Source organism: Protomyctophum parallelum (genome assembly GCF_964188405.1).
Source record: "Protomyctophum parallelum genome assembly, chromosome: 13".
NCBI classification, from domain to species: Eukaryota; Metazoa; Chordata; class Actinopteri; order Myctophiformes; family Myctophidae; genus Protomyctophum; species Protomyctophum parallelum.
Genome location: NC_139708.1, coordinates 19403474 through 19428781, shown reverse-complemented (window position 1 = coordinate 19428781; position 25308 = coordinate 19403474). Strand labels below are relative to the sequence as shown.

The window sequence follows — 25308 nt, the reverse complement described above, 5'->3', positions numbered from 1 at the left end:
CTTTCTTTGTTCGATTTTGCACATGATTACATTTCACCAGCATCCATCCTCCCAGTGGGGGCTCCTCCGTCCTCCCAGTTGAGGCTCCTCCGTCCTCCCAGTGGGGACGCCTCCGTCCTCCCAGTGGGGACGCCTCCGTCCTCCCAGTGGGGACGCCTCCGTCCTCCCAGTGGGGACGCCTCCGTCCTCCCAGTGGAGGCTCCTCCGTCCTCCCAGTGGGGACGCCTCCGTCCTCCCAGTGGGGACGCCTCCGTCCTCCCAGTGGAGGCTCCTCCGTCCTCCCAGTGGAGGCTCCTCCGTCCTCCCAGTGGAGGCTCCTCCGTCCTCCCAGTGGAGTCTCCTCCGTCCTCCCAGTGGGGACGCCTCCGTCCTCCCAGTGGGGACGCCTCCGTCCTCCCAGTGGGGACGCCTCCGTCCTCCCAGTGGGGACGCCTCCGTCCTCCCAGTGGAGGCTCCTCCGTCCTCCCAGTGGAGGCTCCTCCGTCCTCCCAGTGGAGTCTCCTCCGTCCTCCCAGTGGGGACGCCTCCGTCCTCCCAGTGGAGTCTCCTCCGTCCTCCCAGTGGAGGCTCCTCCGTCCTCCCAGTGGAGGCTCCTCCGTCCTCCCAGTGGGGACGCCTAACCAGTGAGCCATTAGTCCCATATCCCATGGGTGACCGGGGGCTCGAGCACCCACAAGAGACAGCGAGCACCGGAATGCGCCGGTGCTCATGTTTGCGAACGAATTCATTACTAAATGAAGACATTTTAATGACTTAACTTGGCTACTAGTGTGCTCCATGGAGCCTTGCTTACCCAAGGCCCGCAAACTGTGGAAGTCAATCATAGACAATCCGAATGGAATATGAAAAGTCTAACTGAATCTTGATCACATGAGATCCAGATATAATGTGCCCTCGTTCAGAGACAATTATTACAGTAGCAGTATTGCTTTCAAATAATACAGGATTCAAGTAATATAGGCTGTCAAGTACACTAGACTATTAGACTATACATGGTCACAGGTTTGGTTGTCGAGTAACCATTTTCTTTAGATGACAGACAATCTGTTATTGTCAGGGGTAGGTCATTCCAGATTGAACAGCCTTGAACTGAAAGGATGTTTTTACCAAAAGCGGTTTATAGTGCTGATCCCTCTATCAGGCTTCCTTTTTATGAATTCACTTAGAGACAATTGTAAGACTGGAAGAAATGTAATATTATTTTTCTCTCTCTCTCTCTCTCTCTCGCTCGCTCACTCACTCACTCACTCACTCACTCACTCACTCACTCACACACACACGCACACGCAGGGCGTTCTGGCCCGGCTGGCAGACTGTCTGCGGTGTCGCTGCTCGTGTCGCTCCTGTCTGCTGTGGTGCTGGGAGTGTGTCTGCTGCACCAAGACGGACGAAGAGGTGGAGATCCTTGGACCCTTCCCTGCACAGACCCCTGCCTGGATGTAAGTCTTGATTGATTGATATTAAAATGTTATACTTTTACAGGGGCCAGTTTCGAATTGCAGTCGCCCCTATAAGTGCTCTTTGAGAGCGGTTTTGAAAGAGTCTAGGGACTGTTTGAGCCGAATCTGGGTTGAACGTGGTCCCTCTGGTCTGGTGTTGTGATCGTGGACTTTGTTAACATTAATAATTTCAGCACCATTGCCGTTGATTAATGCCAATTGAAGCCTAATTTTGATACTAACGCTTAACACCATTGCCGTTGATTAATGGCAATTGTGCTTTTATAGTGCATTAGATCAATCGAGCCATAATGCTACTTACGTTAGCTGGTTAGCTAGCTATGTTGTTAGCACAGCACTGGATCGTAAATCATAGATCGTCGTCGGATCTCCTATTCCTTGTCCCAGATGGCATTTGGGTCAAAACAGTGTTTCTTTGACGGCACAGAGCCGATGATGTGGAGCGTTCCAGTGCCCCGGTTTGGATTCACATTGTAAACCAGGCCTGTCTCGGCTCCGTTGAGAGGATAAGCTACTTCCGGTAGACTGGAACTTATGTGGCTTTTCAAAATAAGAGCTCGACCGAAAAAAATGCTGGCGTAAATTAGATCCTAATTTTTCAATAAATGCTAGCGCTGGAAAAAAAAGGGAAAATCCCCATCGCCACCCCCCCCCTAGATATAAGTAAGTAGATGCTCCACCATTATTTTGACCCATATTAAACAATTTAAAATGGACTCTGGTAATTAAGCTAGAGACTTGGAGACAGGGTGTGATGTCATCATGAGGCAGTAAAGGGAACTATGACTGACTGGAATATGGAGTTGGTCGTTAACATACACACGTTTTCCTAGCAATGTTAGTCAGGAAGCACTCATACCAACCCACCCAAATACAAACACACGCACGCATACAGGCACACGCACACATGCACACGTGTGTGCGTGGGTGGGCACGCACGCACACACACACAGATGTCGTTTATGGGGTGTTATAAAATTATTTGAGGCATGAGCTATATTTCTGTATTTACTTTATAAGCCTCAGCCTCCGTTGAACTGAACCTCTGTGTTGTTTCCTTTATGCAGTTGAACTGAAAACCATAACATTAATGGAAAATCAATCATGATGTGTTCACTCACATTTCATTCCAAAATGTTAGGAATATTAAAACTAGGAATAGACTGACTGATGCTGATCTTCTCTTATTGGCAATGGATCCTTTTAATCAATGTTATAATGTCTAATCAATGTGTGTGTGTGTGTGTGTGTGACAGTTTTGCATCACTTAAACCAATTCACAGGGCCTTAGTCAACCCTCGAGCCAAGCACGCACGCGCATACATCCTCCAGCCATGTGCTTTAGATTGGACCGTCGTCATGACAACTATCTGCCCCACTGGCTGTCGCCATGGACACCGAGGGCCTTTGATGATCCCTGAGGGATGGCTGGGTATTAGGCATCCAGTGCAGAAGCCTGCGCAGAATTAACTAGAGAAGACTCAAAACAATGAGAGAGAGAGAGAGAGAGAGAGAGAGAGAGAGAGAGAGAGAGAGAGAGAGAGAGAGAGAGAGAGAGAGAGAGAGAGAGAGAGAGAGAGAGAGAGAGAGAGAGAGAGAGAGAGAGAGAGAGAGAGAGAGAGAGAGAGAGAGAGAGAGAGAGAGAGAGAGAGAGAGAGAGAGAGAGAGAGAGAGAGAGAGAGAGAGAGAGAGAGAGAGAGAGAGAGAGAGAGAGAGAGAGAGAGAGAGAGAGAGAGATAGAGAGAGAGAGAGAGAGAGAGAGAGAGAGAGAGAGAGAGAGAGAGAGAGAGAGAGAGAGAGATTTAATGGCAACTGGGATACATAATTTAATAAGAATAGAGATGGGGAGGGTGTGATGTTAACTTGTAGAATAGTCGAAAGGTTAGTAGCAACCAAATTCCAAAATGTGAGGACACTCGGACACTCCCACACCATATGAAAGAATGTACCTATGGCGTTTGACGTGCAGAAAGTGCAGTTGTGATTATTTAAAATCCGCATAGCACACAATCTACGGGGGGTTAAGTATGTCCTATGAACAAAATGTAGATTAATTTGTTGATGATCAGGATTTCCGCCTGCAGCCTTAACATGTTAATACTATTACTAACGGTGATCTGACCTATAGAACTCGCTCTTTCCCTTCCTCTGTCTCTCTTCGTGCCAGGGTGAATGAGTGTAACACGGAGAAGGATGTGGACTCCGAGGTGGCCTCTGGAGATGCAGCAGCGATGGCTCCGGACAGCTCTCTCATGCGGAGGCGCTCCAGCTCTGAGACGTCCTCTCGCTCCACTCTCAGCATGGTCCGACAGCTCTCCTGTGAGTTTAGATAGCTATGGCTCACAGTTTCTAAACGCTGGTTCCGACAGCTCTCCTGTGAGTTTAGCTATGGCTCACAGTTTCTAAACGCTGGTTCCAACAGCTCTCCTGTGAGTTTAGCTATGGCTCACAGTTTCTAAACGCTGGTTCCGACAGCTCTCCTGTGAGTTTAGCTATGGCTCACAGTTTCTAAACGCTGGTTCCGACAGCTCTCCTGTGAGTTTAGCTATGGCTCACAGTTTCTAAACACTGGGTCCACAGCTCTCCTGTGAGTTTTAGCTACATGCCGGATCCGACCGGGGACCTTATCAATCTACACTGTGTTAGTTTAACTCAAATGGAACCCAATAGAACCTTTACAGGTCAGGGTCCAAAAAAAGTACCAAATTAAATTCCGAGTTAAGCCCTGTTAATGTGCTGAAGATTTCTGGAATTTAACACATTTTCCCTGAGAAATGAAATGTACAAAATAAAAATATGAATTTGATATTTGATATTTGCTTGCGACCCATAAAGATGGGTCCCCTAACCCCCAACGTGTGGGATACACTACCGCAGACTAGTGTACGGTCGACATGCTCGTAGATAGCGTTAAGTCTTTTAAGTAAATCCCACAAGTGATTGAAATTGCCGTCAAGTCGAGCTGAAGATAAACTCCCATTCAATGGTTTTTTCTAATGCCTTTATCCTCCCTCTCTTTCCCCTCTGCTCTTCCTGCTCAGCTCTGGATAGCCGTCGGCCCAGTTCACCCCTGGTGGATGTGAAGTCCATCGAGTTCTGGGCCATGGGCCCCAGCAGGAAGGAGGTGATCCAGCCACTGCGGAGGCCCCAGCACCCTCCTGACGACTACTTCCGGAAGCTGGAGCCTCGCCTCTACTCCCTGGACTCGTCCGCGGACGACGTCGACTCTCTGACGGACGACGAGATCCTTCTCCGATACCAACTGGGCATGCTCCACTTCAGCACGCAGTGAGATCCGCAGCTCCGACACCAGAAAATAAAATCACAGTTTGTGTGAAGTGAGCGCAGGCGCCTCACACACCCACATGACGTCACATGACGTCAATGTTTGTTTAACTGCCCTAAACCAACATTAAAAGTCCATATACTTGGCCGCCACATGACGTCACGTTTAGTGCCCTAAACAAACATTAAAAGTCCATTGACTTGACTTGCTAGCCCCCTCAAAAATGTGATAAAATTAAGAGGGGGAGACATATTCAACTCTCTTAAGCTCTATATACTGTACAGTACACATACATAATATGACTAAAAGCAACACAATGTGTCGCATCACAACTATAGCGAAAATAGATGGAATAGGGCTTAAGAGGTTAATCAGACCAATCAATGTAGTCAATTATGGGAGAGAATCACACTCGTGTGAAGTGAGGGGCACTCTTATGATCATACATTATCACATCCCGGCCAATCACAATTGGCGTCCTCACTTTTCTGTCCTCACTTTTTATCCTCAATTCCGTGGTACACACAGACACAGAAAGCTAGGAGGGTCTAGCGCCCCTCCAAAAATATACAGTATAATATAATTAATAATGATGTAGATTTTATGTAAATTAACGTGCTTCTCCATTATTCAATCAATCATAAACATAATCAATAGAAATGGATTGAGACAATATGCCGTCAGGATGTCCTCCATTATTCAGAATGTCTGGTTCAGACTCGGAGGATGATCTGGTGTTGGTGTTTCTCAGGAAACACATTCAGGAAGCCGTTTGGAATTGATAACCATCATTTTTTGCTCATGTCATTCATTCTCTTGTTCACAAATTATTAGGCCCTAGTACTACAACTCGGCTGATCTGACTCAAATACGTATAAAACCCTCTTCATGTATTTAAATACACTGGTGTGATATCTTTGTTTATTGGTTTTTTTCATAGAAGCATTTGAGTTTGAAAAATAATAATTAACATTAACAGCTTCTCTTAAATATGTAAGTATGACATAAAAGAGTAAACACATTGAATTTTCACCCCAAAGAAAAAGGACAACAGAAAACAAGACAAACAAACCTTAAATACAAGATCAGTAAAAGTTGAAATATAAAAGGCAGACAAAAACAGACAAAACAACAGTACACAACATCCTATATATATATATAAAAAAAAACATAGGTACATGATACATCCATAATCCAATACAATACAATCCATACAATCCAATCACAGTATAAGCTACTTTTAAAACAAAAGTCCAGCAGACCTCACTCATCCCCAAGCAGAGACGGATTCAAATTCTGAATGAATTGAAAGAATGGACCCCATATCCTCCCAAACGTATCGGAAGAACCATTCAAGGAGTGTCTAATCTTCTCCAGTTTTACTGGTGTGATAACTTAGTACATATATGCAAGATACATTTTCTTGCATAGCCTCTTCGTAGAGAAGTCCGCTAAATTCAATAACGGTATGACTTCATGTGTATCTTTTTATTTTCTTTTGCCTGCATTATTTATTCTGTGGCGGTATATTGTCCTAATAATAGAAGGAACACTATCTTGTTTCTCTGGAGCCCGGCTGCTTGAGGCAGTCCTCCGTCACGCCCTGAGAGGCCAGCTCCAAGAGGACGTTGTCCAAATAGCTGGGGTCGGGGTAGCCGTGGCCCGACATGTTGGACATCATCTCGGTCTTGTGGTGGATCTCGTTCCACACCACCGTGTCGGGCTCGCCGGTGGTGCTGGACGTGCCCACGGTGAAGATGAGACGGCGCGCCCACGCCACCTTCAGCAGCTCCAGGACCTTCCTGCCCTTCTCGTTGTCCGGGAGGAAGCAGACGCGAGGGAAAGCCCTGCAGGAGTACGGCCGCCCCGGGCTGGGGTGCTCTGGACCCTGTATGCCGGGCCGTATGCTGTAGACGATCTGGACGGTGCCGGCGCCGGGATGGCCGGGGAGCGACTCGGAGGAGCTGAGAATGTCCATGTTTCCTTCGGGTTGGGTGCCGGTCTTCTCTCCGTAGATGGCCTTGCACGTCGGACACTGCAGGCTGCCGTCCTTGGTTCCGTTGTTGTACATGGCCAGGATGCAGAGGACGTGCAGGGCGTGGCCACACTTTGTGAACCTGCCCACTGAGTCCGGGAGGACGCTCTGGGCTCTGTCCGGTGACGACGACGCCGTCTCGTAGCCGGACGGACGCGACAGGTGGTCCATGCAGATGATGCAGTCCTCGTCCGGGACCTCATACACTTCCTCCATGTAGCGCCGGATCACCGCCTCTGGTCTCCGGGCCGCCGGGGCCTTCTGCTGGCCACTCCGACCACTTGTGGAGCTCATCGGCTGAGGTCCAGAACGTTGACTAGGCCAAGGACAACCCCAGGACACGCTCCCCATAGACAGAGGCCTTCCTGCCCCCTGGAAGCTGGGGAAGCTCACTTGGCCGGACGAAAATGAGAATGCGTGTTGAAGGTGGCTAGGCGCGCGGACCGTGCTGCTGTGACTCTGAAACTGCCGGTAGGAGGAGCTGGCAGGGCCTGAGGGGATGGCCGAGGATCCAGTAGAGGATGTTAGCGGGTAGGGTGCGCTTGACTGCCGCCGCACTTGCTTTCTGAAGCCGGTGGACGCGTTGACTTGAGTCATGGACGTAAGGTCAACTGTGTAATCACATCCGTGTGGACTCAGGTCTGCTGTGCCCTGCCAGGCCTGGTAGCTCTGCTCCAAGAGCATTGAAATGTGCGTCTCGTATGACGTCCATGCGCCTTTATCGTTGACCCATTCCCAGTAGACGCCACTGGCCAGGCAAGAGGACTGGGCAAACAGTGACCGACGCACCGATCGCGCCTTCCCCGTGTCCTTTCGGAACTGTTTGAGGCTGGGGATGTCGATTTGATAAGCAGACAGGCCGGGGTCCGACAGTCCCAGACAGACCCCCGCACAGCTGCCTGCAGGAGACAAATGTAGCTCGATGTAGCCGCTCACCGCACCGCTGTAAGGGCGCCACAAGCCCTGGTCATCCTGCCACTCCCACACCACCACCATGGGCTGAGACGGCGCGCCTCCCACCGCCACTGACCCCGCGGAGCGGGAAGTGACCGTAGCCGTGGACACGGAGAGGCCGCTGCTCCACGACACACCACCACTCACCCCGAAGGGCCTGGAAGAGCCAGGAAAATACCACGACATGTTTTCACAGCTTTAAGCTAACATTAACTGGCTTTATCTCACAACAGCTCTTTCTTGTTATAAAGCGGAACAACGAGATGAAGAGATGCTAAGCTTGCACAACTTTACATTCTGAATGAGTTATCAGGATCTCTTGAGTGAGTTTTAACTTCTTTACTCGTCATAGATGACACCAATGACTGGTGTCATCAATAACAGGTGCATGTCACCAATTCTGGGTTAAAAGCTGCTAATATATTATTTATGCCCCGGAATATATAGATTTCACACACTCTTAAGGCAGTCCCTCCCTTGTGTCGAAAAAGGTGACCCTCTTTCACTTGATACCTGCCCTTCAAAATGTCTGTGCACGCCACTGACTGCATGGTGTCCGTCTATGGCTGTGTCATCTATGACTGGTGTCACCTATGATGTATATCTCCATATTTGTGCAAGGTCTATCATTCACTTACTTACACAGCTTGGCTCTGAAATAGTTTAGCCAATGACGTCATCATGTAGCCAAACTAATATCACACAACACTGTTGGGCAAGCAAGATTCGGTCTGTCTTAGTAGCCAGGCTAGTCATCATGGGCACCAATGACTTCTCATTTATCCATCCAATGATTTTTTGGGGGGGATCAATATTTTGGGAACCCCATCCTGCTGTAAACTGTTGATTTCAATCTCTCACTTACTGTTAATGTTGACAGTCTTATTTTAATCATCTGAAATGTTTTAGTTTTAGTCTAGTTTTAGTCGACTAAATATCATAAGATTTTAGTCGACTAAATCTATTTGATTGATTTTGTTGACAAAAATGGTTGCATGATGAAAATAGCCGATTTACATTTTAGTCCAGTTTTTGTTTGTTGACTAAATTAACACTGCCTCCCGTCCCCCTGTTGCCTGTCGCCCCCCCCACATAATAAGATACGACCTCATCAACGGCCACCTGGGGGTCCGAGTCATCGAGGCGCGCGACCTGCCGCCGCCGCTGACCTGCGACGGCGCGCGGCAGGACATGGCGCACTCCAACCCCTACGTGAAGATGAGCCTGCTGCCCGACCACAAGAACTCGCGGCAGACGGGCGTGAAGCGGAAGACCCAGAACCCGGTGTTCGAGGAGCGCTTCACCTTCGACATCCCCTTCCTGGAGGCGCAGCGGCGCACGCTCCTGCTGTCCGTGGTCGACTTCGACAAGTTCTCGCGCCACTGCGTGGTGGGCAAGGTGGCGCTGCAGCTCAGCGAGGTGGACCTGGTCAAGGGCGGACACTGGTGGAAGGCGCTGGTGCCCAGTTCACAGGTCTGGTTACTCTGCTGGTGCCCAGTTCACAGGTCTGGTTACTCTGCAATGCAGACCTGAGATCAGATTCTAAAAATGTCTTCTACATCCTGACGGTTTTCTGGAAAAAAAAATTCTATGTCAGTCGTTCTTCGATTTTTCAAAAATAGCAGACCTACAAGCTCGTATATGAGCTTGTAGATCTGCTATTTTTCAATAGCTAAAGCATAACATAATGCTAACAACAAAATGGGTAAAAAAAAAGGCTTCTAAATCCTAAAAGTTTCCTGAAAAACCTATGTTTCTATGTCAGTGGAGCGCAACCTTTTTCATATCAAGGACCCCCAGAATTATCTGTATTTGGCCGCGGACCCCCATCTGAAAATATGTAGTTCCAGGGACCCCCCCCCCAGAAGCAAAGATTTGAGTTAAAAACGTTCGCTCTGAAAGAATATATGTTCAAAAAGTTGCACGTGCACTTAAACAAATTTTCAGATCTGCTATTTTTCAATAGCTAAAGTTTAACATAATGCTTAAAACACCAAAAGGGGTTCCCGTCCAGAATAGGTTCAGCGTTTTACCACCATTGGATGAGATGTAGCCTATCAGACCCCAAAACTAAAGAATATTTTGTTATCGTTGGATAAGATTTTGTCCACAATTCCATGCTGTTACCATTAGGAGAGATAACAGGTAATCGTTGATCAAAAATAACTATTATTCTACATTCTCTAATTGTGTAGATTTCTTGTAAATTAATTAACTGATGCAGATGATTAATAATAATTTAACTTGTGAGAGTTGGTTTCATGTTATGCTCTGGGTACAGAGGCTAGCCTACAGATATTACTGCTGTAAAAACGTCCAGATATGAATGATCCTGTGGTTTTTCAGAATGAAGTGGAGCTTGGAGAGCTGTTGCTCTCCCTCACCTACCTTCCCAGTGCTGGCAGACTTAACGTGGACATCATCAGAGCTAAGCAGCTGCTGCAGACAGATATGTGCCAGGGATCAGGTACAATTACATTTCTATCTATCTATCTATCTATCTATCTATCTATCTATCGCCCCACCGACTTCAAATTCGACACACCACCACAGGGGGTGCAGTGCCCGGTGTCCAGTCGGTCGGACCAACGATTGTCCTGAACCACCCCAAAAAGACCTGGACAGGGCCCTGCCCAGGGTCCATATATGGAGCCGCTCTAGTATTTATTAATATCACAATGTTTTCAAATGTATAAAATCTTTAAATCTTTTGAAAATGGCAAATCTAGAAGGTCACAATGAGTCACATCACGACACATTGTGAGCTATTGTGAGCTTGAAGATCGGCTATTTTCAAATGGCCGAAATGTATATAGGGCTGAAGTGGTTAATGTATGTTTTTGTAATAATAATCAAAATCTAGTAACTAAGAAGTAAAAGTATTGACAATTGGAAATACTCCACTCCAGTAAAGTAACAACACCGGTACCTCAAAATTGTACCTAAGTACAGTACTGTACAGTATATGAGTAAATGTACTTACGAGTTACTTTACACCACTGGAAATACCTACAGTACCTACAATTTAAGATGAAAGTGATCAGAATGCTCACACTTCATAACAGCTCCTGGCTGTCTCCTGACTGTCCTTCCCCTCCAGATCCGTTCGTCAAGGTCCAGCTGGTGACCGGACTGAAGCTGGTCAAGACCAAGAAGACGTCCTGCATGCGAGGCACAATCGACCCCTTCTACAACGAGTCCTTCAGCTTCCGCGTGCCTCATGAGGACCTCAGCGAAGTCAGCCTCGTTTTCAGCGGTGAGCCAAAACCTGGTTTCATAATATAGATGTGTTGTTTTATTTCACCTTTATTTATAACCAAGCAAAGACAAAGTTTTTTGTCTTTGCCTGTAATAATACAGTAAAAACAGTATTATTTAAATAGGGGCAAAAATAAATCAATCAGCTCTAAGGAAAATTAAACACAAAAAAGGGTTACCGTTTGCACTGAGAGTGTGCAAATGGAATCAAATAGACTCTAACCACATTTGAGTTGAATTAATGCTCAGTATTTTTCTGTGTGTGTGTGTGTTGTGTGCGTGCGTGCGTGCGCTGTTGTGGCAGGGAGCATCGTGTAGCCAGGTGGCAGTCGACACAAAGTAATATTTTAAAAGTTAGGTTTTTTGAGGTGCACCCCGAGAGGCTGCAGCTGCACTGGGAGATTATAACAAGCATTGGACAGTCACAGGTTCTAGGCCTGCAGGGGGTTAGAGATAGTCTAGCTTGGCCAGCCTCATAGCGGGGGATTCACTGAAGGTTCCACCCACGGAAGGAAGCGTCAGTGAATCCCCGCTATGAGTCTGGCCAAGCCAGGCTAGATGAGAGAGAGACAGTCTGGGGTGCATCAGTACCCAGAGATAGAAGAAGTACTCATGTTTTACTTTAGTAAAAGCATCAATACCTTATACTCTGAGTCTAGTACTCCAGTATTCCAAATTTACTTGAGGAAAAGTAATGGCATACAATACGATACGATGCGATACGAATTTAATATTTTTAATATGGTATGTAATGGTATTTTTTATCCCATTACTATATTGCTATATCAAAACTCAAAAGTAAATCAACAAACTATACACTATAAAAGCAGGTGAAACATTGGCCAAATTGTCAAATAATATAAGAAAGAGGCAAACATTGTGAAAATAACCGATCTACAAGATCAGGTTATGAGGCGTTGTGAGCTTGTAGATCTGCTCTTTTCACTATGTGTGGAACCGAGTCAAACAAAAGCGAGTGCCTTGGCCCAGGCCATGGCGTAACGGTCTGGGCACCTGACTGGTAATCCAGTCGCAGTGTGCCGCGGGTTCGACTCCCGAGCCCGACACGGCCTTTACTGCATGTCATCCCCCCATCTCTCTCCCGTTTCCTGTCAGCCTACTGTCTGTCCCTTCAAAAATCAATAAAAGGCGTAAGCCGCAAAAAAATATCTTAAAAAAAAAAGAAAAAAAAAAAAGCGAGTGCCTCAACAACTCCTATGATTCAAATCATCACAAATGTCATTCCGGCCAATCACTTTTGGCGCCTTCACTTTTCTCCCCTCACTTTTATCCTCAATATGTACTTTGCTCAGCCAATCAAATCATCGCTATAGGGTGATCAGCCAATTGTCAGCCAATGTTTGTGTTCACACAAACCCTCAAGGCCTCAAAGCTGGCCATAGGACGGGCTAGCGCCCCTCAAAAATCAACTACAATTTACAATTTACAATTTAGGCATTTAGCAGACGCTCTTAATCCAGAGCGACTTACATTTAAGCAAGAACAAAGCATGGGAATACATCACATAAAAAGCATTTATCATGAAACATGCGTAAGCTAAGAAAGTAACAGTGGAATATTTATATAGTGAAACTATACATACACTATACATATAAACTATACATCTTTACTACTATGCTATATATGTGTACTATGGCGTGCTATGACTACATACAATACAATTACAGTGCTGTCTACATAACATGCTATAAGTCTGTATCAAATGCTATATAATCCAACAGAAATGCTATCTAAGGGTTTAGGGTAAGTGCTAAGGGCCATGATGGAGTCTGAAAAGGTGGGTTTTCAGGCTACGGCGGAAGATTGGGAGTGATGCTGCAGTTCTGACTGCAATGGGAAGTGCATTCCACAGTTTTGGAGCCAGAAGGGAGAAGAGTTTGGGACGTGTGGAGCGTTGTCCCGGCGTTTTTAGTGAGGGTACTTCCAGCTTCCCTGCGTTGGCTGATCTGAGTGCGCGGGAGGGTTTGTAGGGTTCAATCATACTTGTAAGATATGGGGGAGCCATACCTTTGGTTGCTTTGAATGCCAGCATCAGAGTTTTGTATTCTGTGCGGGCAGCGACCGGGAGCCAGTGGAGGGAGCGGAGCAGGGGGGAGACATGTGAGAATTTTGGCTGGTTGAAGACCAAGCGAGCTGCTAAACTAAAAGCAAGAGTGAAGAAATAGGTCTTGAGCAGTGCTTTGAAGCTGTCTGCAGAGGCTGCCTGTCTAAGGTGTAAATGGGAGTTCATTCCAAGCACATTAGCATATAGCTGAACCAACGGTAAACATGGCCTTCTCATGGTTGTGGTAACGATTCAACGTGAGGTCGTGAATGACTGTGTTGTGAAACACAGCCAGGAGGATCAAAAGTTTAACTATTTTCTTCTTGACGCACCCAGGGCACTCCGCCAAACAAACTCTGTCTCAGAGGAGGAATGTGGACAGTTCAAAAATCCACCTACCAGTGACATCAATGGTAGGTTAATTTGGTAATCTCAAACAAGTTGTTTAAGTTGTACTAATGCGAGAAGCCGAGAACAATGGCTTCTATTATAGCATACTAACTTTTCTGGAATAGAAAACTTGCAGTTTCTATTCGCCTGGATTCCCCATCGATGATGTCACTGCATGGTGTTCAGGTTTCTGAATTAGTGAATAGACAAAAATGCCTGGTGCCATATTATAATGAGCATTAGTGAGGACAAATGACATGAAGACATGTTGAAAATGGGTGTTCTTTTGTCATACCCAGGTCTTAAATCCTACCAAATTAACTACAAATGGTCTTGTGAGTCATGTGACAAACAGGGTTTTGATATTCCATACTATTTGCCTGTAATAGGCTTCAACATTGACTGACAGCCCTGGGTAGTCCACCCATCCTGGCAAAGACCTGCACTCAGAGAAGCACCCTTTTCTAGTCTTAATGGTTACCCTACTACACCAATAGAGGGTGCTGCTGCCCCTGAGTTCTTTGCGTTTCATTAGTTAGGCACACAATTCTACCACGCGCCGTCACTTTTTGTCTCTCCGGGGGTAAGATAGTTGATATGATCGTGCTTGTCCCAGCTGTTATTAATCTTTACCCCACCACCTCTATTATCATCACACATGTGGCTACAAATGACGTCAGAGCTGGTGGCCGTTCCACCAAAATGCGCACTGACCTAGAACTGCTATGTGCTACAGTAGAAAGCCTGGGGAAACGCTGCATTGTGTCAGGCCCCATCCCAACACTCTCCAATTGGTCTCCAATTAATGGTTACCCTACTACACCAATAGAGGGTGCTGCTGCCCCTGAGTTCTTTGCGTTTCATCATAAAATTGAATTTTAAATATGTCAATACAAATTAACACAATCGTTTGGAGTTTGGAGTTGTTTTGATTTTCCTTTTTACGCACCATTATAATATTCTAATTACTGTATGTCAAGTCTCCAGGTTTTCTGCAGAATATGTAGGCCTATGACACTTATCTACTATGACACTATGGCATAGGAGTCCGCAACTAGTACTAGTGGTTCTCAAATAACTCTGAGAGTTTCCATTCGAACACTCTCAGAGTTACAGACCAGTTGTCTTTCAGAGCTAGCTCTTTATGGATTTCTGGTGGTAATAGATTGCAAAGATAATTTCTTTTGTGGCTTTCGCATTTATTTTATTTATTTTTTATAGAGAGATAGGTATACAGTAGGCTGACAGGAAATGGGGAGAGAGAGATGGGGGGGTGACACGCAGCAAAGGCCGCCAGGATCGGGAGTCGAACCCGCGGCACACCGCCAGCCAAGGTGCCCAGACGGCTACGCCGGCCGCCCAGGCCGCAAACATGGAATTTTGACAAAAATGTCCACCACAAGCCAACATGGCGATGACCTCTGACTCAGACTAAAGTAACACCTTGGATCTGGCTGTTCGCGACCTCGTCCTCACACCCATTGCACCGTCATCTCCCATCCGGCTAATATGTGCTGAGACAGGATTAATTACCTGTTGTTTGTGGTTTCATACCTGATGTAATCTCGGCAGGAGACGACAATCACATAAACTCACGCAGAATTAGGCACCGGCTGTGGAATGTTTGGCTACGCCGAGGGAAAACAAGATTATAGCTGTAGAATGGCAGCTAATTAAGTTATCTATTAGTGAGAAATGGGCCGAATTTTGAAGCAAAACACTGAACCAAGTACATACTGCATAGTGCACAATAACATCTTTAGTGATATATCATATCCGTTTGTATGTGTACAGCATAACGGATGGACCCTTTCTTTGTGGCATCATGCACTACAGCAAACTTCCTGCTGAGTACACCCTGTCTTACGAGCGACTTTGGGGTCTCGCGTCTCGACCCCTCAGTTACGCGTGCATAAAGCCCAAACCATACCAATGATTTGCCATGCAACTCCTTGCAACCATTATCCCCAATGGCAGATCTACAAGCTCGTAGGCCGTGCTACGAGCTGGTAGATCTGCTATTTTTTTAATCGTGAAAATGTGGCGCAAATAATTTAATATATATTCTTTCAGAGCGAACATTTTAACTCATATCTTTGATTCTGGGGGGGGGGGGGGGGTCCATGGAACAACATATTTTCAGATGGGGGTCGGCGGGCAATTACATAATAATTATTATTATTTTTGGGGCTCCTTGACATGAAAATGTTTGAGCACCACTGGTCTTAAAGGGACATTTCACCGCTGGAAGAAACTCCAGTCATCCAATGTTAATAGTATTTGTTGTAGATAACAGTAGCACAATTTTCAAATTTGCACTCTATATGGCCAAAAACATTATGAAGTCTGTGTGTTTGACTGGATTACTACAATGACCATAATGTTTTGGTGCACTGCCCCACCTTGTGGAGATGGGGAGGCTTGTTTTACTGAGACAACATGTAGTCCAGGGAAGAAGTGAGACCAGTGCCTATGACACCACACTGACCACAGGCACTTTGAAATACTAAAATATCTAAAACCACATATTACACACATAAAAACCAAAGGAAAGTGTTCCAAATCTTCTAAACGTCTTTTGCAAAGGGGTGAAGTGGCCTTTTAAGAGATGTGCTCCGTCTCTCTTTCTCCATGCAGAAGTGATAGAGACGGACTCACTGCTGTGTTGAGCACTAATTGGGTGGCAGCGGCTCAGGGCATGTGTTTACACAACATTTTAAAAACCATCCTGGGGGAAGCAGGAATGGAAACAGACAAAGGAGTCTAGAAAGGAATGAATTAAATAAAGTGTAGAGGAAATGGGAATTAATTTGAAAAGACAGGTAACCTGTTTTTTATTGAATATCACGTTTTGCTCTATTATACAGTGCAATGTATACTGTGGTTCTGCATGACTCTGTAGCCTACTGTCCTGTGTTGTCCTTGAACACCAGTCGAAGTACTCACATGTTTTAGTCAAGTACAAGTATCAACAATACCCTATTGTAGAAATAGTCTGTTACAAGGACAAGTTCAGTATTAAAAGTACTAAAATAGCCTATAGGCATAAAACAAATACCAAAAGTAAAAGTTCTCCTACAGAATGTCCCATTTCACAAGTTATCATAATGTATAAAACTCTATGTTTAATTATAGCTGAACTACCGTATGTCTAAATAATTGTCCTCTGAGATGCAGTGGAGTAGAAGTAAAAGTATTGAAAATTGGAAATACTCCACTAAAGTAAAACATTCTCAAACGTCTACTTAAAGGACAACTTTTCAACCTATCTTCATATAATAGGTCCTCGCTAATAATCATGAAATAATTGTGCAATTTTTTTCTACTCGGTCTGTGTCTCATAGGAGGGCTGTGGGCAGTTCAGAAACCGTCTTCCAGTGACATCATCAATGGGGAATACAAGCTAATAGAAACTGCAGGCTTTCTAGTCCTGAAAAGTTCCAATGCGAAAATGGAAGCCATCGTTCTCACGATAATGAAAATCTAAACATCTTTGTAAAAAAACGGATTCTAAACTGCCCACAGCCCTCCTATGAGACACAGACTGAGTAGAAAAAGATTGTGCAATTTTATCATGATTATTAGTGAGGACCTATTATATGAAGATAGGTTGAAAAGTGGTGAAGTGGTCCTTTAAGTACTCACAGTGTAAAGTCGTCATATAAAGTAAAGTAACCTTATAGATCTGCTATTTTCGTGTGTGTGACACCGGCACGCAACAGAGGATAACTAGAAAAAGTGCCCTTCTGGGCACAGGTCTCCACCAGGATAGGAATGTAGGACATTGCAGCTTGCCTTCATCTGGTGGTTGGATAAAAGGGCAACAAAAGTAAATTAGAGGTAAAAACACTTTTTGGCCAGTTATAGCGCCACCTTGAGGCCTGTCTTGAAATTGTTCATGTGGCATTTCTTCCTGGGCCTAGTGGGAATGTGCGTGCACAATTTCACGGAAATCACGCGATGTGTTCATGATTTGCAGCATTTTGTTTGAAACTGAGCACTCCTGTGAACTTTGGAAGCCAATCTTAACCAATCAGGATGGTGTCTGAGAAATCTGAAAGACCCGTTTCGTTGAATGGCTCTAGAGAGACTGTGTACCAATTTGCGCGATGTTTGGACAAAATCTGTAGGTGTACTGTGCAAAAACTTTGTTTTGCACAAAGCGGCCTCATGGTGGCGCTATAACAGGCCGTTCTGGAAATTTTGGGGCAGAGGTTCATCGTTGGCATCCAGGGAGTGTGTGTGCAAAATTTGGCATGCAAAAACTTGTTTTGCACAAAGCGGCCTCCTGGTGGCGCTATAACAGGCCGTTGTGGAAATTTTGGGGCAGAGGTTCATCGTTGGCATCCAGGGAGTGTGTGTTCACACCGACCTCAAATTCCAACTGGCCATATTAAAACTCCTAAATATCGTGCTCAGCTCTGGGATTTTCCCCAGCACATGGAATCAAGGGCTGATAACGCCACTCCACAAAAGTGGAGACAAATATGACCCAAATAACTACCGTGGGATTTGTGTAAACAGCAACCTCGGAAAGATCCTCTGCATGATCCTCAACCACAGAATTCTAAATTTCCTCACAGAAAGCAATGTCCTGAGCAAATCACAAATTGGCTTTCTACCAAAATATCGCACAACAGACCACATTTACACTCTCAACACCCTAATTGACAACCAAATAAACAAAAACAAAAGCAAATTATTCTCCTGCTTTGTCGACTTCAGAAAAGCATTCGATTCAATTTGGCATGAGGGCCTGATGTACAAACTGTTGGAAAGTGGCATTGGGGGGAAACCTATGACATAAAATCAATGTACACTAACAACAAATGTGCAGTTAAAATAGGCGAAAAGCACACAGACTTTTTCCCCCAAAACCGAGGAGTTAGACAGGGATGCAGCCTGAGTCCAACACTCTTCAACATATATATCAACGAATTAGCAAAAACGTTAGAACAGTCTTACCTCTTGGCAAACACAGAAATCAAATGCTTACTTTATGCAGATGACCTGCTGCTGCTGTCCCCAACCAAGGAAGGACTACAGCAGCAACTTGATCTCCTACACAAATTCTCCCAGACATGGGCCCTGACAGTGAACCTAACTAAGACTAAAATCATGATATTTCAAAAAAGGCCCAGCCGCCAAAACCACCAATTTTTCCTAAATACAATCCCACTAGAACAAACAAAAAACTATACCTACCTTGGCCTAAACATCAGCAGCACAGGGAACTACAACCAAGCTGTAAAGGACCTGAGAGACAAGGCAAGAAGGGCATTCTATGCCATCAAAAGAAACATCAAAATAGACATCCCAATTAAAACCTGGCTTAAAATACTGGACTCTGTGATAGAACCAATTTCCCTCTATGGTTGCGAGATCTGGGGACCATTAGCAAACCATGACCTTGAAAAATGGGATAAACACCAAACCGAGACCCTACACACAGAACTCTGCAAATCCATTCTCCGTACCCAGCGAAAAACACCAAATAATGCATGCAGGGCAGAATCAGGACGATACCCACTCATAATCAAAATAAAAAAGAGAGCACTTAAGTTCTACAACCACCTAAAAGAAAGTGACCTAGGTGCACTCCATAACAAGGCACTCACACACAGTGAAACTCTAGAGAGATGCCCCCTCAGCCACCTGGCCCTAGAACTCCGGACACAAACAGAGCCACGAGATAGAAAACCTATTGGACTAAACCAAATTATAAAACAGCAAAAGGAAAACTATCTGACACATTGGAAAGAAGCAACAAAAAAGCAGAGTAAACTAGAATGCTATCTGGCCCTAAACAGAGAATACACAGTGGCAGAATACCTGAGCACCGTGACCGACCCAAAACAAAGAAAAATCTTAACTAGGTACAGACTCAGTGAGCACAGTCTCGCGATCGAGAAAGGCCGTCATAGGCAGACGTGTATCCCAAGAGAAGACAGACTATGCACCCACTGCACACAAAATGAAGTGGAAACCGAGCTACACTTCCTAACCATCTGTCCATTGTACCAAGACATCAGAGACACATACTTCCCACAGATTACAACCACACACAGAGATTTTGAAAACATGACCAATGACAAAAAAATCCCATATCTGCTGGGCGAAGTACAACAATGTGCAAACACAGCAGCAAGATTTGTGAGTTGCTGTGATAGGAGAAGGATATCAAATTGAACACAACCACCCTAAAGACTAATCATTGTGTATATTCCTGCACTATACCTGCATCGAGTGACCTGGGTACATAGAATTTGATCTATTGAAGATTCTGACCTTCAAATGTACATTATTTTTTTGTATTGATTGTATTGCTGTATTGTTGTATTGTTCTTTCTGCTTTGGCAATGTAAACGTATGTTTTCTCATGCCAATAAAGCCCTTTGAATTGAATTGAATTGTGTGCAAAATTTGGCATCGACCGGGTTAACGGTGCCGGAGATTAGCTGCTCACGGACACACACACACACGGACGGACGGACGGAGTGCAAAACATACTCTCCCCCCATGCCTTCGGCCTGGTGGAGACAATAAATGGGGCTTGTGGGTCTGACGTGTGATGCATCCATAGAACACTCAACAGTCATGACCCATTCTCTGCACGATCACGTCACAGATACAGGCAGTAACTATAGGGGAGTTATTATGCAATTATTTAATTGTCTTTCTCTGCGTGCGTCCAGTTTGTTGAATGAAAACAGACCTAACCAGGGCTCTATCTGTCTCTTATCAAAGCACTTTGCTCTCCGCCTCCCCCCCTGTCTCTCCTATAAGGGGTCAACTCCTTATTGTCAAACCAGGGTTAAATTTAGCCAGGCATTACTCTTTTCAGTTGTCTCACGTCACATGAGAGGCTGTGACACAGAGACCACATTATTCATACACACCTACAGACACCCACACAAACACATGGGGGAAAAACACTTCCCTTTTCACCTTTAACAAGTGTATACAGTATGAATGACATACATACATATGTACGTACATACATACTATGCGGTCTAGCTTAAACTTGGACTCAGGGGGGTGGACGCCTCTGCCTTGCATAGTCCCCAGTGAATAGGCAGTTTGCCCTTCACTGGTAACCCTATTTTGGACTAATTTTAAATATATGAAGGTATTGCGGGCAGGGATTTTTACAAAAAAGCCTCCCCTTTTAAAATACATACACACATACATACCTACATACATACATACATTTCAGAAGTTTTAGCAGTTTTTAAGGACCCACTTTTAGGCCAGTGCACCAGAGCAAACTCTTGCCTTTTTTTAAACCCTACCCATTTTAACCAAATACATATACACATACGGTAGGCCCGGCTAGAGTTTGAACGGACAGGTATCAGTCAAAAGGGAGACATCGAAGAGGAAGGATGGAGGGGAAGGATCATCATAATGGAATGTCAGAACAGGTCAGCTCCATATATGGAGATCTAGGGGTTTGAGTTTTGAGGTGTAGAGTTGCTGGCCAATATTGATGACATCAGGGATATATGGGCTTAATATTGATGACATCAGGGATCTCCATCCCTGATGATGTCACGTGATGTCACGTGCTCCATCCCTGATGATGTAACGTGATGTCACGTGCCCGACACACAAACTGACGGGAATTATGCACGATTCCATTAACCCATTCTGGGCGGGAACCCCTTTTGGTGTTAGCATTATGCTATGCTTTAGCTATTGAAGAATAGCACATCTACAAGCTCATAGCACGCCACCGAGTGGCGCGCTACGAGCTTGTAGGTCTGCTATTTTTGAAAAATCTAAGAACGACTGACAGAAACATATGCTTTTTCAGAAAACTGTCAGGATGTAGAAGACATTTATAGAATCTGATCTCAGGTCAGAATTGCGACCTTTGGTCGCAATAACATACAGGTCACTGTGACTCACCGTTCCACATAGTCACAGACACTGGTGTGACGTGTCTTCTATCATTTAGTATTCCATTAGGAGTTCTGCCTGAAACCTTTCCCTCCCCTTTCCAGGGTTTTTCTTGGGCCGTAAACAGACCTACATGAATAATCATGTATTCTATTGTACAGCACAGTGAGTGATATAAGCCTGCATGCAGAGTGACAGAATCAAACGTCAGTGCCATCGATCAATATTGATTGTGTTAAAGTTCACTACTTTTAACTTCATTCATTCTCTCTCTCTCTCTCTCTCTCTCTCTCTCTCTCTCGCCCCCTCTCTACTGACAGTGTATGGCCACAACATGAAGAGCAGCAATGACTTTGTGGGCCGCATTGTGATCGGTCAGTTCTCCACGGGTCCACCTGAAACGTCTCACTGGCGCCGCCTGCTGGCCTCCCAGAGGACACCGGTGGAGCAGTGGCACAGCCTGCGCTCCCGGGCCGAATGTGATCGAGTCTCGCCCGCGTCCCTGGAGGTCACATGATAGGGGGTCGGGGGTGATGCGACGGTGGCTCCTTGGGTCTCTGAGGTGGACACGGATGGGTCAGGAGAGGAAGAGGTCAAAGGGGATTTATTTCTGTCGAGGCAGGTAGAGAAAGAGGTTTTCATTTCTTCATCTACTGGGACGACCAGCAGTGACCGTCTCAGATGGAGCAAGTTCCCTTCAATCCGTTGTCTGCATCATCAAGGTGGCTGTCTTTGCCCCCCCTCTGTCCTCCTCCAATGACAACAGAGTACCTGGTAAATTTAAATGTACCCTTGAAAACAGGCGCTATAAGAACGGCAACAGCAACTCCTGGAGAAGATGAGTACCTTTGGGTCTTTTTTGTTTTGCTTGTTTTTGATTTATCACATTGATAAAAGAAATAATCGATGGGACTCAACCATCACCTCAACTGCAATCGTTGTCATGCTGCTAAACCTTTGACGTCTTCTGGCGTCTGCTGACTTCCAATGATGGGCTGAAAAGAAACTTGAAATGCTCTGTCTGATTGGCTGACAAACAGGTTGAAATGCTCTGTCTGATTGGCTGACAAACAGGTTGAAATGCTCTGTCTGATTGGCTGTCAAACAGGTTGAAATGCTGGATCTGATGACTGGGTGAACATTTGAGCTGACAAGTGAAGACTTTGGTTTCCATGACAGTAGAACCTACAAGGCCTTATCCGACCACCACAGAAAGGAAAGACAGTCAGACAGGTGAGATACAGTATATGTGACTACTACCATCACATATTCTGAGAGTTTAACTTTGTGTAAAGTACAGGTTTCACTGCAATACATTAATGAAGCCTACTTTTACAGCCACATAATACAGGTACATTCATCCAGCTTTCAAATGCCATCAGCCCTTTTTCTAATTCAATTTTGGAAAGAAAAAATGAGAAGTTCAGTCCAACAAATTTCACATGTAATCGGCAACAATGACCAACTGCAGCTTCTGGGGGGGGGGGGGGGGGGGAATCAAATGCCCATCCAAATAATTCTTCTGAAAAGATCAGTCAATGCAATGCATAGCAAAAATGTTGCTGTCAATGGGCTTTTGATACTGCGTTTGTGTTATATAGCTCCCCTTGTGTAAACTTAGTTCCTAAGGAACTAAGTTTACACAAGGGGAGCTATATAACACAAATTAGTTGTTGAATTATCCTGACTGTGGCACTTAAGATACAGTATATGTCTTTCAAGTAGCAGATTGGATAATGAGGATCTGCTGGTGAGTGGACACTATACTATATGGTTGAGGTGAAGTGTCTCCCACCAGTGGAACAAGTGACATACATTTAAACTGCTTCACACAATGAACAAGGAGTTGAGCTTATTCATCATTATGGCGGTTGAGGACAATGGTTTGCTGAGAAGTCTGTGGTTGGGACTGTATTTCTCTACCGTATTTCACCTGGTAGAAAGGCCTATATACTAATCATCAGGGTTCTATCAACAGATGCGTAACTCAATTAACTTGTGACCGTGCAATATGCTATTTGGTGTTGTTTTGTTTTTCGTGTGCACCAAAAGAAAAAATCGTTCAGCAGCCATTGCTTCAAAATGTCAGCGCTCTTGCAGCGATAGTTGCCCCGCCGTTTGGTGCTTGTAGATCTGCTATTGTTGAATAGCCTAAGTATAAAATAGTCTATAGTCTAATAGTCTAAATCTACAAGGCAATCTAAATCTTTCAAATATTTGTAGTGGAAGTATTAAAGTGTCCCCCCCAAAAAATGTAAAGTAAAGTAAGAGTGCTCAAAATTAAGTGCAGTTACTTTCCACCACTGTGAATTTGTTGTTGAGATTTTAAAGCTGTCCTTTTGTTGTGCTGTGCTGTTCTATACTGTCATTCTGCACATCAGTCCAGTCCTTGAAGGGGTGCACGTCCGTACTGAAGGGGTGCGCGCCCCAGTGCGCGACACGTCCGTACTGAAGGGGTGCGCGCCCCAGTGCGCGACACGTCCGTACTGAAGGGGTGTGCGCCCTGGTATGCGACACGTCTGTACAGAAGGGACGGGTCCGTACTGAAGGAGTGCACGTCGGTACGCCTGTTTGTTTACCCCTTAAACCCTATAGGCTGGTTGACCGGAGTCCCTCAGGGCAATATAGAGCACTGTTTCCCAAACAGTGTTGGTCGTAGACACATTTCTTATGGTGTCCCTTTATTTAGTTGGTATTTTCTTTTGAATTATCATCATTTCAAAACATTTTCAAATGTTCCAAAAATTCCATAAATTAAAAAACTAATGTTTAAGAAGTAGTGTAAATATCTACAAGCTCACAATGCGGCGTGAAGAGACGCGATGTGAGCTTGTAGATCTGCTATTTTCACTAGTTCGGCTCCCGGGGAGACATCACATTTCTCTTTTGGGAAAAAAATGATGGAAAGCCCTGCTTGCCTCTGCTCTTCTATCCCGGATTTGAGCTCGGTTTCCTGTGCAAGTGCTACATTTATTAACCACTAATATAGCCTGCCTGCTTGCTCAGGGGATGAATCAAATCTGGACCATCATGTCAAAATTCTGTGTCAGATCCTGTGTCCAGGTGAGACATGACCTTTGACACGATCTAAATGTCTTAATAGAAGAGCATGTGGGAGCCAAAATACAACCACCCCAATTGTTTAAGTAATTTTATTATATTAACGCAATGTATCGCAATGAAGTGCTACGTGTATGTGTTGAAGGGGTGTGCATACTTTTCAGGGTAAATAGGTATACTGTGAACCCACATCCTATATGTTTCAGTGGTAATGAGTCGTGGGTGTTCATATACCATCATATACTGTACTGTCCACTACACTGGTGCTGCCGGGTGCAGTGTGTGCGCGTGCCTGTGTGTGCGCGTGCACGTGCGTGGGGGGCCACTGTGTCTGCTCTGTGTTGCCTTACTGTTTAAGTGTCTTGGTAATCTGCTAGAACAGTGGTTCTCAATCTGCGGGTCGGCGGGTCGCACTGTGGGGCTCTCCAGATGACAGTGAAGTGATTTTAGGGGCTCCTTCTCCAGATGACAATTTAGAGAACTTTTTAATACTTCCAACAGAAAGAAAAGAGAGAATAATACTATTACTGCATCAAAGGTAATACATAATTTGGCCAAATTGTCAAATAATATAATTTATATTATATTATAATTATATTATTTGACAATTTGGCCAAATTTCTTCTTATATTATATAAGATTTTCTTTTGGAAAATAGCCAATCTACAAGCTCACAAGAGACGTTGTGAGCTTGTAGATCTGCTGTTTTCACAATTTTGTATCTGTGGAACAGAGTTGAATGCACAGCCTGAAAGGGTTGAGAACCACAGTGCTAGAAGACTGCACCACGTCTAGATTAGAAAGCCTCATGGTCATAAATATTATGTGGTTGGTTAAAGACTAAAGAGTCAAAGGTATACTGTGCCAGCAAATATATATATATATATATATTTATGTA

General features: G+C 44.9%; 2 protein-coding genes across 2 annotated transcripts in view; one reads left to right on the top strand and one right to left on the bottom strand.

Annotated features, from left to right (window-relative positions):
* The window catches only part of syt17 (synaptotagmin XVII), a 31619-nt gene extending 8809 nt beyond the window's left edge, over positions 1-22810 (top strand). The window contains exons 3-9 of the mRNA XM_083779692.1: positions 1291-1439; positions 3628-3779; positions 4502-4748; positions 8836-9208; positions 10082-10202; positions 10836-10991; positions 21671-22810. Of these exons, the coding sequence (XP_083635818.1) occupies positions 1291-1439; positions 3628-3779; positions 4502-4748; positions 8836-9208; positions 10082-10202; positions 10836-10991; positions 21671-21867 (1395 nt within the window). The 3' untranslated portion in view covers positions 21868-22810. The remainder of the gene's footprint in view (positions 1-1290; positions 1440-3627; positions 3780-4501; positions 4749-8835; positions 9209-10081; positions 10203-10835; positions 10992-21670) is intronic.
* On the bottom strand, positions 6299-7921 carry LOC310869554 (putative E3 ubiquitin-protein ligase DTX2; the record flags this gene model as incomplete). Its single annotated transcript, XM_083780368.1, has 1 exon — positions 6299-7921. The coding sequence occupies one exon, from the start codon at positions 7919-7921 to the stop codon at positions 6299-6301; it is 1623 nt and encodes a 540-aa protein (XP_083636494.1).
* Positions 22811-25308: the final 2498 nt, after the last annotated feature.